Raw genomic sequence first — 12,505 nt, 5'->3', positions numbered from 1 at the left:
CAGATTGTGAAGAGATCCAAAAGGATACCTCCAAACTGGGTGAGTGAGCAACAAAATGGAAAATGTGGTTCAATGTAAGCAAGTGTAGTGATGCATATTGGGGCAAAAAAAAACCCCAACCTTACATATACATTGATGGGGTCTGAGCTATTAGTGGAGAAAGATCCAGGAGAAAGATCTTGGGGTTGTAGTGGACAGCTCATTGAAAGTGTCAACTCAGTGTGCGGCAGCTGTGAAAAAGGCTAATTCCATGCTAGGAGTCATTAGGAAGGGGGTTGAAAATAAAAAATGCTAATATTATAATGCTCTTGTACAAAACTATGGTGCGGCCACACCTGGAGTAATGTGTACAATTCTGGTCACCACATCTAAAGAATGACATTGTAGAACTGGAAAAGGTGCAGAATAGGGCAACCAAAATGATCAGGGGCCTGGAGCACCTTCCTTATGAGGCAAGGCTACAGTCTCTGGGGCTTTTTTGTTTGGAAAAGAGGCAACTATGGGGAGACACAATAGAGGTGTATAAAAATATGCTTGGAGTAGAGAGAGTTGACAGAGAGAAATTTTTCTCCCTTTCTCATAGCACTAGAACCAGGGGTGGCCAGGAAATTTAGGACCAACAGAAGGAAGTACTTTTCCACACAGCGCATAATTAATCTATGGAATTCTGTGCCACGGGATGTGCTGATTGCGTGAGTGTATGGATGAATTACAAGGCAAAGCCACAGGGGGGCGTGTGTCTGAAAGCTGATGCGATTTTCATTGCAGCTTTCTTGCTCTGTGAAAAAGACAGCGTGTTATATTATTTAGGATTCCTCCGTTCCCGAAGAGGAAAGGAAAGAGAAGGAGTAAACCCATAAGCAGTTAACTCTTCAGAAATAGATCTTAAGCCACGTTTGCGAGTATCCTTCCTTGATCTTTCCCCCACTATATGATGATGTTAAGTTCCCCTATTAAGCCAGCCCTTTCCATCGCCTTGCCCCATCTCTCCAATGCAGGGCGACGGTTTCCTGGGGGAGCCCTTTCTCTGTAGCACTGAATTGCGGAATGTTGTTGTTGCTGCGGAGTACAGGTAAGTACGCAGTTGCGCTCTCTGGTTTTACGCATTTTTGCCTTCCCGCTGCATAACATTAGGGCGGAGATGCGACAGTCCAGACCCTCTTCCCTCCTTTTGGGGCTTTCTCTCTAAATGCAGAATCCCTGTATTGCGTATCAGCAAGAACTTACCGGAAAACGTTATGAAAACTGGGTTTTCATTTCCCATGTAGTTATTGCTTGTGTTTTCTCCCTGCTTACTTTGATTAAGCTGCTTTATTTGCTTTCTCTTTTCAGTTTTCACTTTTGTATTAATCTTGGGGTAGTGCTTATTGTTTAAAATAGTAGCTGCTGGAACTCCAGCCAGATTGCAAGTCGCCTTTGCCCTAAAGCGGGTGGAGGTGGAGTTATCTGTCGTAGTTACGTTTGGCTGGTTTGGGTGTTAACAAAATTGAAGTCAGTTGTGTGGCAGACTATGCAGATCCCACATGTAGGTCACTCACAGGCGACAGGGAAAGGTGTTCTGCACATGTTCAAGAGACACGTCCTTCTGGAAGATAAGCCCTGAATCAAATTAAGCCCTCGACTTTTGGATTTTAGTGCGTTTTCATGATGTTCTTTCTGATCTCCACACCTTGATCTAGGGGCTCTTTTCTTTGGAGTTTCATTGGGGTGGATTAAGCTCTTTGCTGCCTGTAGGTGGCCAAAGATTTGTCGCCCTAGTGGCAAAGGAGGATGGAAGGGGGAAGTTCCAATCTATTTTAAAACTTTAAAACCTCCACTGCGCACGCATGCACACACAGAAGCATGAAATCGGGTGATAGCTGTTATTTGCGAGTTAGGCAGGCTTGGGTTAGGAGGGGTATTGCTGCCCTCTCCGCCACTACGCTGCTGCGCTGTAGCACGGTGGTGGTTTCAAAGTTAAAAACTAGATTTGAAACCGCCCTCCGCCCCTTTTAAAATTTAATTTCCCCCCCCACAACACCCAAATTTGCTGCTGGGGGTATTTTTCCGCCATAGGCAGTTGCCTCTACTGCCTCTCCTTTAATCCTCCAGTGAGTTTCATCATAATGAAAATATAAGGTAGAAGCTGGCAAAACTGAGTTAAGGAAGGCCTAGCTCAGTTTTGCCTGTGTGTGGGGCAAACCCACCTCTGGAACCTCGGCAGCCAACTGGGGCTCCCAGTCGGCTTCAGGGAGTGGAGAGGGGATCCCCATGATGCACTGCACACTCATGCCACCATTATGGGAGTTCCAGGGAGGGGCGATGCATCCCGGCACCCCGACCGTCCACGCTGCTGGCAGTAGCCAACAATCATCTGGGCGGGTGATCCACCTGCACAAGAAGGAACCCTCAGTCATCTGTGGGCAGGTAAGCTTTTTAAGGCTTCCTCCCTGCTAGCCCTCTTGCCTTTTCTCACTGATCGTGAGAAAGGGCTCATTGTCTGGAGTTGCAGGGTGTGAAAAGTATTATGGAATTGTAAGATTCTGTATAGGACTCCGTAACCTCCAAACTAGACTGTGATTCTAACATTACACTTGAATGGGTGTAAACCCAATTGAACTAAGTGGGATTTTATGCCAAGCAAATTTAGGACTGAAAGGGCATTCATTCTGTAGAGTAGAATTGAGCTTGCTGGCTTTAGGATGCAATCCTAAATCTGCTTATTTAGAAAGTCCCATTGAACTCTATTATTAACTTTTAAGTAACACTCACAGGTTCAAACTATTAGTCATCTCTTGTTCTAGAGTCACTGTTCTGCAGGCCACCTGCTTTTTGTGATAGACTTGCTTATGTTCTGTGCAGTGTCCCGCTGATCCAAGAGCGGGACACATGTACTGTTTCCATGCGACTCCAAGGATGTCCTCTCTGCTAATGAAGGCAGAGAGATTCTGTGGTTACTAAGGGTTACGTCCTTCTGTAGCAATGATTCTTCCATCATTCCCAATGGGAAAAGAGTTGCTACAGCGATGCTGCAGTCCTTAGTAGCCGTGGGGCTTCCTTGCCTTTGCTAGCAGCGACACACCACTCTGTTGGACTGGTGGAGTACCACACAGAATTTAAGCCACTGTAGTTTGGATTATGGGCTTGTGGCCTGGTGGCAGCATTAAGTGGTGCTTGGGGCCCTTTTGAGTATATTCTGTTAGGCTGTGATACTGCAATAAGGAACCCTTTTAAAGTTTGTATCTTGGGCTGTGAACAATAAGGAAAGGAAATATCTGGTAGCCTAATCTTTCCTTCAGCCATGCACATGTTTCCTTGGCAGTCTCATTTAAATCAATGGGATTCCTCCCAAAGATGCTATGTGTAAGATTCCAGCACCAGAGTCACAGTTTGAGTACTTTCATCTCTTATTTGCTGGCAGTCTTTCCCCTTCCCATTAGTTTAAAGGCAGTCAGAGTTGATGGTGAAGAAACTGGCTTCCCTCAAGCTTATTCTAAAGTTGTTCCACAAACTTCTCACCCTAAAGCTTAACATGTGAAAAATTTACAGTGAAATGTGTGGGACATGCACAGAATTTTAATAACTGGCATGCAGGAAGTATTTGTTTTGCATTTCATTACGAACTGATTATAGTGTGATCCATACAGCATTGATTATGTCTAAATTTGCTATGCTACGGGTTTTTCTTTGCTTATCTTACCTACTGCAGCTTGAAAAGAGGCCATAAGTGTAAATATCTTTTCATGGGGATGGGCAAGGCAAGGCAAATATGCTGTTTGATAGACTTAGCAGAAGCTAAATTAAAAACTATGTCCAAAAGCAGAGCAGATTACACTCAAACAAGATTTATATCTGCCTCCTTTGAGAATGGGCTTTGTTCTCTCTCTGTTGCAGCCACTAAATGAACTATGTGAGTGTATGCTTAAACTGGTGTTTTCAGTACATTTTTCTGGCCGGGCACATCATCTTTCCTTGGAGCTGCTTTTGGTATCATAGGAATTTGGTAGTAGGTAGTCCCTAGGGCATTTATATATTGCCTATAGCAGGGGTAGGCAACCTTGACTCTCTAGGTTGTGGCTGGGGATGATGGGAGTTGTAGTTCAACCATACCTGGAAAGACATGGTTGCCTGTCCCCAGCCTATAGGTTCTTACAGCCATTCAAATAGAGAAGTCTCTGGCTCTTATGCTTGTGGAGATCCATTTGAAAATGTGATGTCCAGTATACTAAAAATTCATAAAAAAGGAGGCAAGTCAAAGTCAAATTTGTTTTTCAAACCTCAGGACTTCAAGCTGAGACCCACAAATTTAGGCTTCACTCACTAGCCAGCCATTGTTTGTGGTCATCACCAGTCCCCTCTCTTCCCTCAGACCCTTTTCTGGCACACAGGCAGAGATCTTAGGAGAGAAGCAGGTTTGCTGTCATTTGCACTGGGATATGGAGCTGGTAGGAGAGAGTGGGAGCCCTCTCCTACTGCTCAGCAAGGATTCCGGCTGTGTCTTACCTTTTCAAAAATAACAGTGGAAATGAGACTTGTCTTGAGGAGATTTGTGTGGTGCTGCTGAGTGTTCTGCTCACCAGAGGGCTGTGGGCACTTGCCACTGGCAAGTGGATTTGTAGATGCCTGAATCCAAGGTTCTAATTTGCATCCAGAGATGCATGCAAGGGCATGTGTCCTGAGTTGAAAAGGTAGCTGGTGATGTGACAGAGGGATGTGGGTTGCAATTTAGGAAAGTAATCAAAGAAACCTACTTTGTGTGCTTGGGCCCAGTTCTGTGGCTCTTAGTGTCTGCATAATGTTTGCCTCAAACATCTTGTTTTAGAGGTAAGCAATTTGTAAATAGAAAGTATTATTTAAATAGAATGTGCCCCATTTTCAGTTTGGTGTATGAAAGTGATGTGTAAACAGGTTAACTAAATGTAACATATTTATGCAGAGTGAGTGTGGTCACCTGTGTGGTGATCAGTTGTGATCAGGTTGACCTGTTCTTCAGTAAAAGCATTGTTTCGTTATCATCCAAACTTTGGTTATAACGACTGTCCCAAAAGAATTAGCTATGAAATGTAAGTTACCTGTATTACGCTTACCTATGTAACCTTCTCTCTTTCATTCTTGGATACAAAATGGTGATTCATTGAAGAGTACTGCTTTGATAAAGATTGTAGACATACCAAATCCACTTAGGAACTGGAAAGATATATATTGGCACTAAAATGTACAAAGTAGCTAATTTGTGAACTTCTAATATTACTTTGACTGTATAACAAGTTAACTATAACTATAGCTACTAGTACTATAATTACTATAACTAGTAAGAAGTAATCAGCCTACTTTCCTTTCACTGTCTCTGCATCTGGACTAAATTTGGTGCAAATTGAGGTCCACAAGTTAGATCTCTTGCATGTCAAGAGTTCATGTGTCCGCCATCTTGGATCGGTGTGGATGTCATCATTACAAACTGCACCGTTGAGGTCTCCCTGTGTGTCACTCACTAGAGCTGTTCCAAATTTGGTTCAAATCAGTTAGTCCTCGTTAGTGCACTTGTGCCTCAAATGTTTATGCATCCGCCTTATTGGATCGGGGTGGGTGACATCATTACAAACTACACCACTGAGGTGTCCCTGTGTGTCACTCACTACAACTGTACATAATTTGTTTCAAATCAGTTAGATAGTCCACAAGTTAACCCACTTGCACTTCAAACAATCACACATCTGCCTTCTTGGATTGGGGTAGATGACATCATCACAAACGATGCCATTGTGGTGCACTTATGTGTCCCTACAGCTGCAGCAAATTTGGTTCAAATCAGTTAAGCAGTTCACAAGTCAGCTCACTTGCTCCTCAAAAGTTTTCATGTCTGCCATCTTGAATCGGTGTGGATGACATCATCACAAACTATGCCATTGAAATGTCCCTGTGTGTCACTCACTGCAGCCGTACCCAATTTGGTTCAAATGGGTTAGGCAGTCCACAAATTAACCTGCTTTCAACTCAATGTTTACGTGGCCACCATCTTGAATTGGAGTATATTACATCATCACATCACACCATTAGGGCATCCCTATGTGTCCCTACAGCTGCAGCAAATTTGGTTCAAATTGATTAAGAGGTTCACAGGTTAGCCCACTTGTGCCTCAAAAGTTTGCGCATCAGCCATCTTGAATTGGTGTGGATGACATCATCACAAACTATGCTGTTGAGGTGTCCCTGTGTGTCATTCACTGCAACTGTACCCAATTTGGTTTAACTTGGTTAGACAGTCCACAAATTAGCCCGCTTGCACCTCAGATATTCACGTGGCCTCCATCTTGAATTGGAGTGGATGACATCATCACACACCACGTCATTTGGGCATCCATATGTGTCCCTACAGCTGTAGCAAATTTTGTTCAGATTGGTTAGGCGGTTCACAAGTTAGCCCTCTTGCGCCTCAAAAGTTTACACGTCTGCCATCTTGGATCGGGGTGGATGACATCATCACAAACTTCGCTGTTGAGGTGTCCCTATGTGTCCCGACAACCGTAACCAGTTTGGTTCATATTGGTGCAGGTGTTGCAAAATTGATTGAGTGGGGGCAGGGCACACAGACAGAATTTCTTTCTTTCTTTCTTTCTTTCTTTCTTTCTTTCTTTCTTTCTTTCTTTCTTTCTTTCTTTCTTTCTTTCTTTCTTTCCCTCCCCAAAACTTGCGTCTCTGGGCAGTTTACAATTAAAATAATTTAAAACATCATATCACTTAACAATTAAAATAATTTAAAACATTAAAAATTTTAAAACATTTAAAACCCAGTATTATTATTTTTTTAAAAAAAATAATAATTGCTGGGTGATCTCATAAGCTTACTGGAATGTAGGCTTAAAAGGTGCAGTATTAAAAAAGTATTAAAGCCCCTGGTGGTGCAGTGGTAAAACTGCCGCCCTGTAACCAGAAGGTTACAAGTTCGATCCTGACCAGGGGCTCAAGGTTGACTCAGCCTTCCATCCTTCCGAGGTCAGTAAAATGAGTACCCAGAATGTTGGGGGGCAATATGCTAAATCATTGTAAACCGCTTAGAGAGCTCCGGCTATAGAGCGGTATATAAATGTAAGTGCTATTACTATTAAAACCAGCTGAGTTGTAATATTTAGTATTGCTTTGGGATCAGTGCTTTGTAAAATAACCCTTATCCTGAGATTCTCTACAACTGTAATTACCATATCATGAAGATGATTTAGATATATTGTAGGGAAAGTATGGGCTCAGTGCTCACTCCCTGTCCAGTTGTTTGTTGGACAGGAAATGTAACCTCTGCATTTGACCAGTGTTTAGTAAGTGGTGACACAGCAGTGTTAGTTGGGTAACCCTGCTAACTCAGCAAAGAGACACCTTTTAAAGTGGGGATTCTCTTATATTAAGCAGTGGGAGAGCAACTGGCCCTATCCATCCCCAGCACAGCATCCCTCCAGTGGCTGTTGCTGGTAACTGCCTTATATTTCTTCTCAGATTGTAAGCCCTTTGGGGACAGAGGACTATCTTCATGTATTATTTATTTTTCTATGTAAACTGCTTTGAGAACTTTGGTTGAAGAGCGGTATATATAAATATTTGTCATTGCAAAAATTGTTGCACCATTACAGGCTAGCTAGAAAACCGCCCAGAGACTTGAGTTTTGGGCGGTATAGAAATGTGTTAAACTAAAAAAATAAAATAAAATAGTTTGCTTATTACAAAATGGATTACTCGGCACTTTCAGTACCAAAGGACCCCGAAGCAGCCCCTGTGGTTGGTGTTTGGTGATGGAGTGGCATTTGCTGTGTGAGCCTTTCCTTCATAAGTCAACTGCAGCTTCCCTTGATCCCATCAGCTATCCCATCTCCTTTGCCTGCTGTACTGAGCAGGAGTCCAGGTGTACTGCACACAGCAGAGGAGGAGGGGTGGATGACCGGATCAGAGAACATAGGAAGCTGCTATATACTGAGTATATTGGCCATTGGTCTGTCTAGCTCAGTATTGTCTTCACAGACTGGCAGCTGCTTCTCCAAGGTTTCAGGTAGGAATCTCTCTCAGCCCTGTCTTGGAGAAGCCAGGGAGGGAACTTGGAACCTTCTGCTCTTCCCAGAGAGGCTCCATTCCCTGAGGGGAATATCTTATAGTGCTCACACTTCTAGTCTCCCATTCATATGCAACCAGGGTGGATCCTGCTTAGCTTAAGGGGACAAGTCATGCTTGCTGCCACAAGACCAGCTCTCCTGAAATGGGTGGGATAAGCTGCAGCTAAAAGCCACCTAATGGCTCAGCGGGGAAATGCTTGACTAACAAGTAGAAGTAGAAGGTTGCTGGTTCAAATCCCCGCTGGTACTATATCGGGCAGCAGTGATTTAGGAAGATACTGAAAGGCATCATCTCATACTACGCAGGAGGAGGCAGTAGTAAACCCCTTCAGTATTCTACCAAAAGAAAACCACAGGGCTCTGTGGGTGCCAGGAGTCGAAATCGACTTGACGGCACACTTTACTAAGCTGCAGCTATCTTGCAATACTTGGCCGGTTTGCCAGTTTTTGAATGAGCTGTTAAAAGCAACTGGATTAGCTGGGCACAAGCTCCTTGCAGATGTTCTTCATTTTGTTAACATGTGGCAGGGTGAAGCATCATATCGGGCTCAGCCTTGGGTCCCACACATTCATTAGAACGTCTGCAGAGTTTTACTGTATGTGCAGAGGGCTCTATCAGTTTGATTGGGAAGCCTGTTTTTCAGGGGATTGAGCTTGCCCATTTGTGTTCATGAAGTGCATTGTCTGTTTCCAGGCTGTGAAATGCTTTGCCTGCTGATTTCTGTGGAACAATCTGCTACGAAAGGCACAAGAGCAAGAAAAGGATTGTCTTGGATTGCATGAAGGATTTAAAGCTACAGGGCAGAGGGCAGATCTCTGAATAATAATAATAATAATTATTATTATTATTATTATTATTATTATTACTAGGGGATAGCAGAATAGAAGAAAAAGAAATAGAAAAAATAACAAAATACAAAGATCTACAAATTGAAATTGAAAGGCTGTGGCAGAAAAAGACCAAAATAATCCCAGTGGTAATTGGCGCCCTGGGTGCAGTTCCAAAAGACCTTGAAGAGCACCTCAACACCATAGGGGCCACAGAAATCACCATCAGCCAATTACAAAAAGCAGCTTTACTGGGAACAGCCTATATTCTGCGACGATATCTATAACAATTGACAATAAAATTCAGTCATCCCAGGTCCTTGGGAAGGACTCGATGTCTGGATAAAACAAACCAGTCAATAACACCTGTCTGACTGTGTAAAATAATAATAATTATTATTATTATTTATTAAATGTATATACTGCCTGACTCCAAAGGCTCTATTGTAGTCTTATACCCCTGTGTGGTGTAGTGTTGCAAATGCATGCTTCATGTTGGATGTCTGGATTGTGGAGCTTGGCATCTGCTACTCACATTTTTGATTTGATGTTTGTGAGGTATGCTGTTGCTTTAATACAAGGTGAAGAACCCACACTAATTTTTGCTTTTAGTATCCAGTAGATGCCCATAATCTTACTATTCCATATGGGCCTCGTGTATTTATTTTGTTGGTTTATTGGCCTCATATGGAAGACATGTTTATATTTTGCTGGTCAAGAGGTCATAATAAAATTCTGAATCTGGGTCCCACAGTGTCAATCTTGGTGATTTCTGAAAGAAACCAAAAGTCCAGTGGGAAATAGTATGTTTGTAATCAGAAAATGACCCCTATCTTTAAACAGTCTGAATCCCCCACAAAAATGAGGACAGCACTTTTATTTTGCTTCTTAAAACCAAAAACAATCAATTGACTGTAATTGCCTTATTCTAAAATCCTTAATTCTACAAATGTTTGCCTGTGCATTCCAAATACACCCATATAGTTTTGAGTACTAAGTTGGGTTCATATGAGCATATCTGTTTGCAAATGTTTATCTGAGTGTCTAAAACATTTCAGGTGAAAGTGTACAGGGTAAGCGTGTGCATGTTCCAGTCCAAATTCGGATGGATCTGCGGTTCTGCGAACTGGTTCGGCCCAGTTCCCCCCAACCGTGAACCAGTTTGGTGGTTCAAGGGCTAGTGATGGTGGCACCGAAGGAAATAAGCACGTCCTTACCAGTGAAACCACCACTCCAGGCAACTTCCTGCTGAGGCAGTGCCCTCCCAGCAGCAGCGTGCCTCCGTGCTCAGTGGTGGGGTGCCAACACATTCTTGGCCCCTGGGCATGCTGCTGCTGCAGCAGGAACATGCCTGGAGTTTTGGTTATGCCAGTAAAGACGTGTTTATTTCCTTTTAAAGGTGCCGCTTGAGGTGGCAAGGAGCTGACACTCACCTGGCTTCCGTGAATGCTGCTGGGGTAGCACCACTACTGCTGCAGGAAGCTCCCCGGAGTGGTGGTTACACCACTAAGGACATGATTATTTCCTTTTAAAGGTGCCGCTTGCAGTGGTGGGGCACCAACACTCACTTGGTCTCCGCACATGCTGCTGCACGCGGGCTGCAGCGGGCTGCCACTGCTGCAGCAAGAAGCTGCCTGGATCAATGGTTACGTTGGTAAGGACGTGTTTTTTTTTCTTTTTAAAGGTATCGTTCGCCACCACCCTCACTAGCCCTCTAACCACTGAACCGGTTTGCGGCTGGGCCAAGCGGGTTAGCAGAACCGTGGATTAGTCTGAATTTGGACCGGACTGTGGTCCGTGCACATCCCTAGTACAGGGTAGTTTTGGGCTCCATGTTTTTCCTGAGAGCTCACAGCAAGGTGCCTTGGAACTCCTTCCCTCATGAACACAGATTAATTTTATGTAGATTTAACTAAGAGTTTATTCAGAAATAACTCTATTTTCTCCTTCTCCTTTCCCTCCCTTTTCCTTTCGGACTCTACCCTGCACAGTTTCAGGATCCCTACTCGGTCAAACCTCTCAAGAACAAAACATAAAAGATTACTAGATAGAATAAAACTCAAGCTTATGAAATCAAGAGTCTGGAGAGGATTCCTTATCTGGTAGTAGATAAAGTTCTGTCTGTTGTTTAGTCAAGTGCCCAATTCAGTTTTCTCATCCTGATGTCCTCTGCTTCCTGACCCTTGGAGAAAAGGGAGCCACAACTACAAAAGGGAGAGGCTTCTTGTTTTCCCACACCTGCCTGCCATGGCCAGAGAGGGAATGGGGGCAGAGCCCACACTAAGAGCGTGTCTGCACATTTGCTCTTCCAAACCGGATGCATTGTTCCAGCACCCTTGACCCCCTCCGTCTGTACAGCAGCAGGCACTACACAGTCTGCTCCCTCATCGTTCAAGGTGTAGACCAGAAAAGCTGTGGAGTCACCTAATGTTTCTCACCTCTGCTACCGTCTAAAGGCCATGATGTTCTCATTCACAAGACCTTTCATTATGATCTCTCCAAAAAGTGTGAAATCTGGAATCAAGACATCAGTCCTAAAGTGTGCCAGAAGGCATACAGATTTCAGTTTGTCACTTTCTTGTGAGGGTGAATTTTGAAGAGAAAATATTCAGCCATAGTAAGTGGTTTTTGGTCTTGTAATTTACCTCTGTGACTGGTATTGTTGGCGTGACACTGCATATTTGGGGGCAATAAAATCCTTTACTGTTTGCCATAAAACTAGTCAGTAATCTAGAGTGAGACTTCATTGTTCATCTGGTACAGAAGTGCTTTTGCCCTGCCTGAACAACAGCAGCCATCTTGGCCTTAGGGCTGTGGGCTTTGATTAAAAAGTTCTTCCAGTATAAGTGGGTTATGCTCGAGTTGAGTTCATGAGCTTCCACGTTTCACCATCCTGCATAGCAGCTGTTGGCTGCAAATAACTTAAAAGAGGCAGCACACTTATCGTTTCCAAGATCATACTGAAACCCTATCAAAGTTTTAACTTTAATATCTCTGGAAAAAATCTGAGTCCTTTAGATTTTGCTGGCTTACTGTGATTAGAGGTGGGTTTAACTCTTTGATGGTTTGAACTTCTAGGATATTGTGTGTGTGTGTGTGGGTGTGTGTGTGTGTGTGTGTATTTTTTAAACCTGTTGTTTACTGCTACTTTTCAGTGATGGTTAACATTTTGGGAGTGGATAGAGGTGCGGAGTGTTGTTGCTACAACATAGGTTGTTTTTCAGATTAATTGCTGGAAGTTGGAAAGAAGGATGGAAAACTGTTGAGATCTGTTGTCAACCTTGCAATTTTTGTACCTGAGTGGGTTCCCCTTGCCCCCGCCAGCCACTTAATTTTATACTTGGCTTGTTGTCATATTGATTATTTTCTAGAATGCTGTACATCATCTTGGGTGCTGTGAAAGTTAAGAGGTGATTTATAAATACTAACAGACATAAGGGGACAGAAGATAAATCTGCATTCATTTGAAGGTTAACAAATGACCTGATGATGTTAGCAACTCTAGTGGGGAGCCATTTAGAGAACAGGGTGGGATTTATTTATTTATTTGGTTGCTTCATTTAATTAACAAGGGAGTTGTTGTTATTATTATTATTTTTACATTT

General features: G+C 43.2%; 1 protein-coding gene across 2 annotated transcripts in view; it reads left to right on the top strand.

The window, feature by feature from the left end:
• Positions 1-789: 789 nt before the first annotated feature.
• The window catches only part of ECHDC1 (ethylmalonyl-CoA decarboxylase 1), a 39,813-nt gene continuing 28,097 nt past the window's right edge, over positions 790-12,505 (top strand). Inside the window, exons 1-2 of one of the 2 annotated variants that reach the window (XM_053285711.1) lie at positions 791-1,072; positions 10,892-11,517. Coding sequence is in view for 1 of the 2 variants with exons in the window: in XM_053285703.1 (XP_053141678.1) it covers positions 1,048-1,072 (25 nt within the window). In the remaining variant the exon portion in view is untranslated. Of the gene's footprint in view, positions 1,073-10,891; positions 11,518-12,505 lie in introns of both variants that reach the window. The other variant, XM_053285703.1, reaches the window with a different exon arrangement.

The sequence above is a fragment of the Hemicordylus capensis genome, chromosome 1 (genome assembly GCF_027244095.1).
Source record: "Hemicordylus capensis ecotype Gifberg chromosome 1, rHemCap1.1.pri, whole genome shotgun sequence".
Lineage (NCBI taxonomy): Eukaryota > Metazoa > Chordata > Lepidosauria > Squamata > Cordylidae > Hemicordylus > Hemicordylus capensis.
Note: the sequence above shows the minus strand (reverse complement) of the source record. Positions and strands in the feature narration are given on the sequence as shown.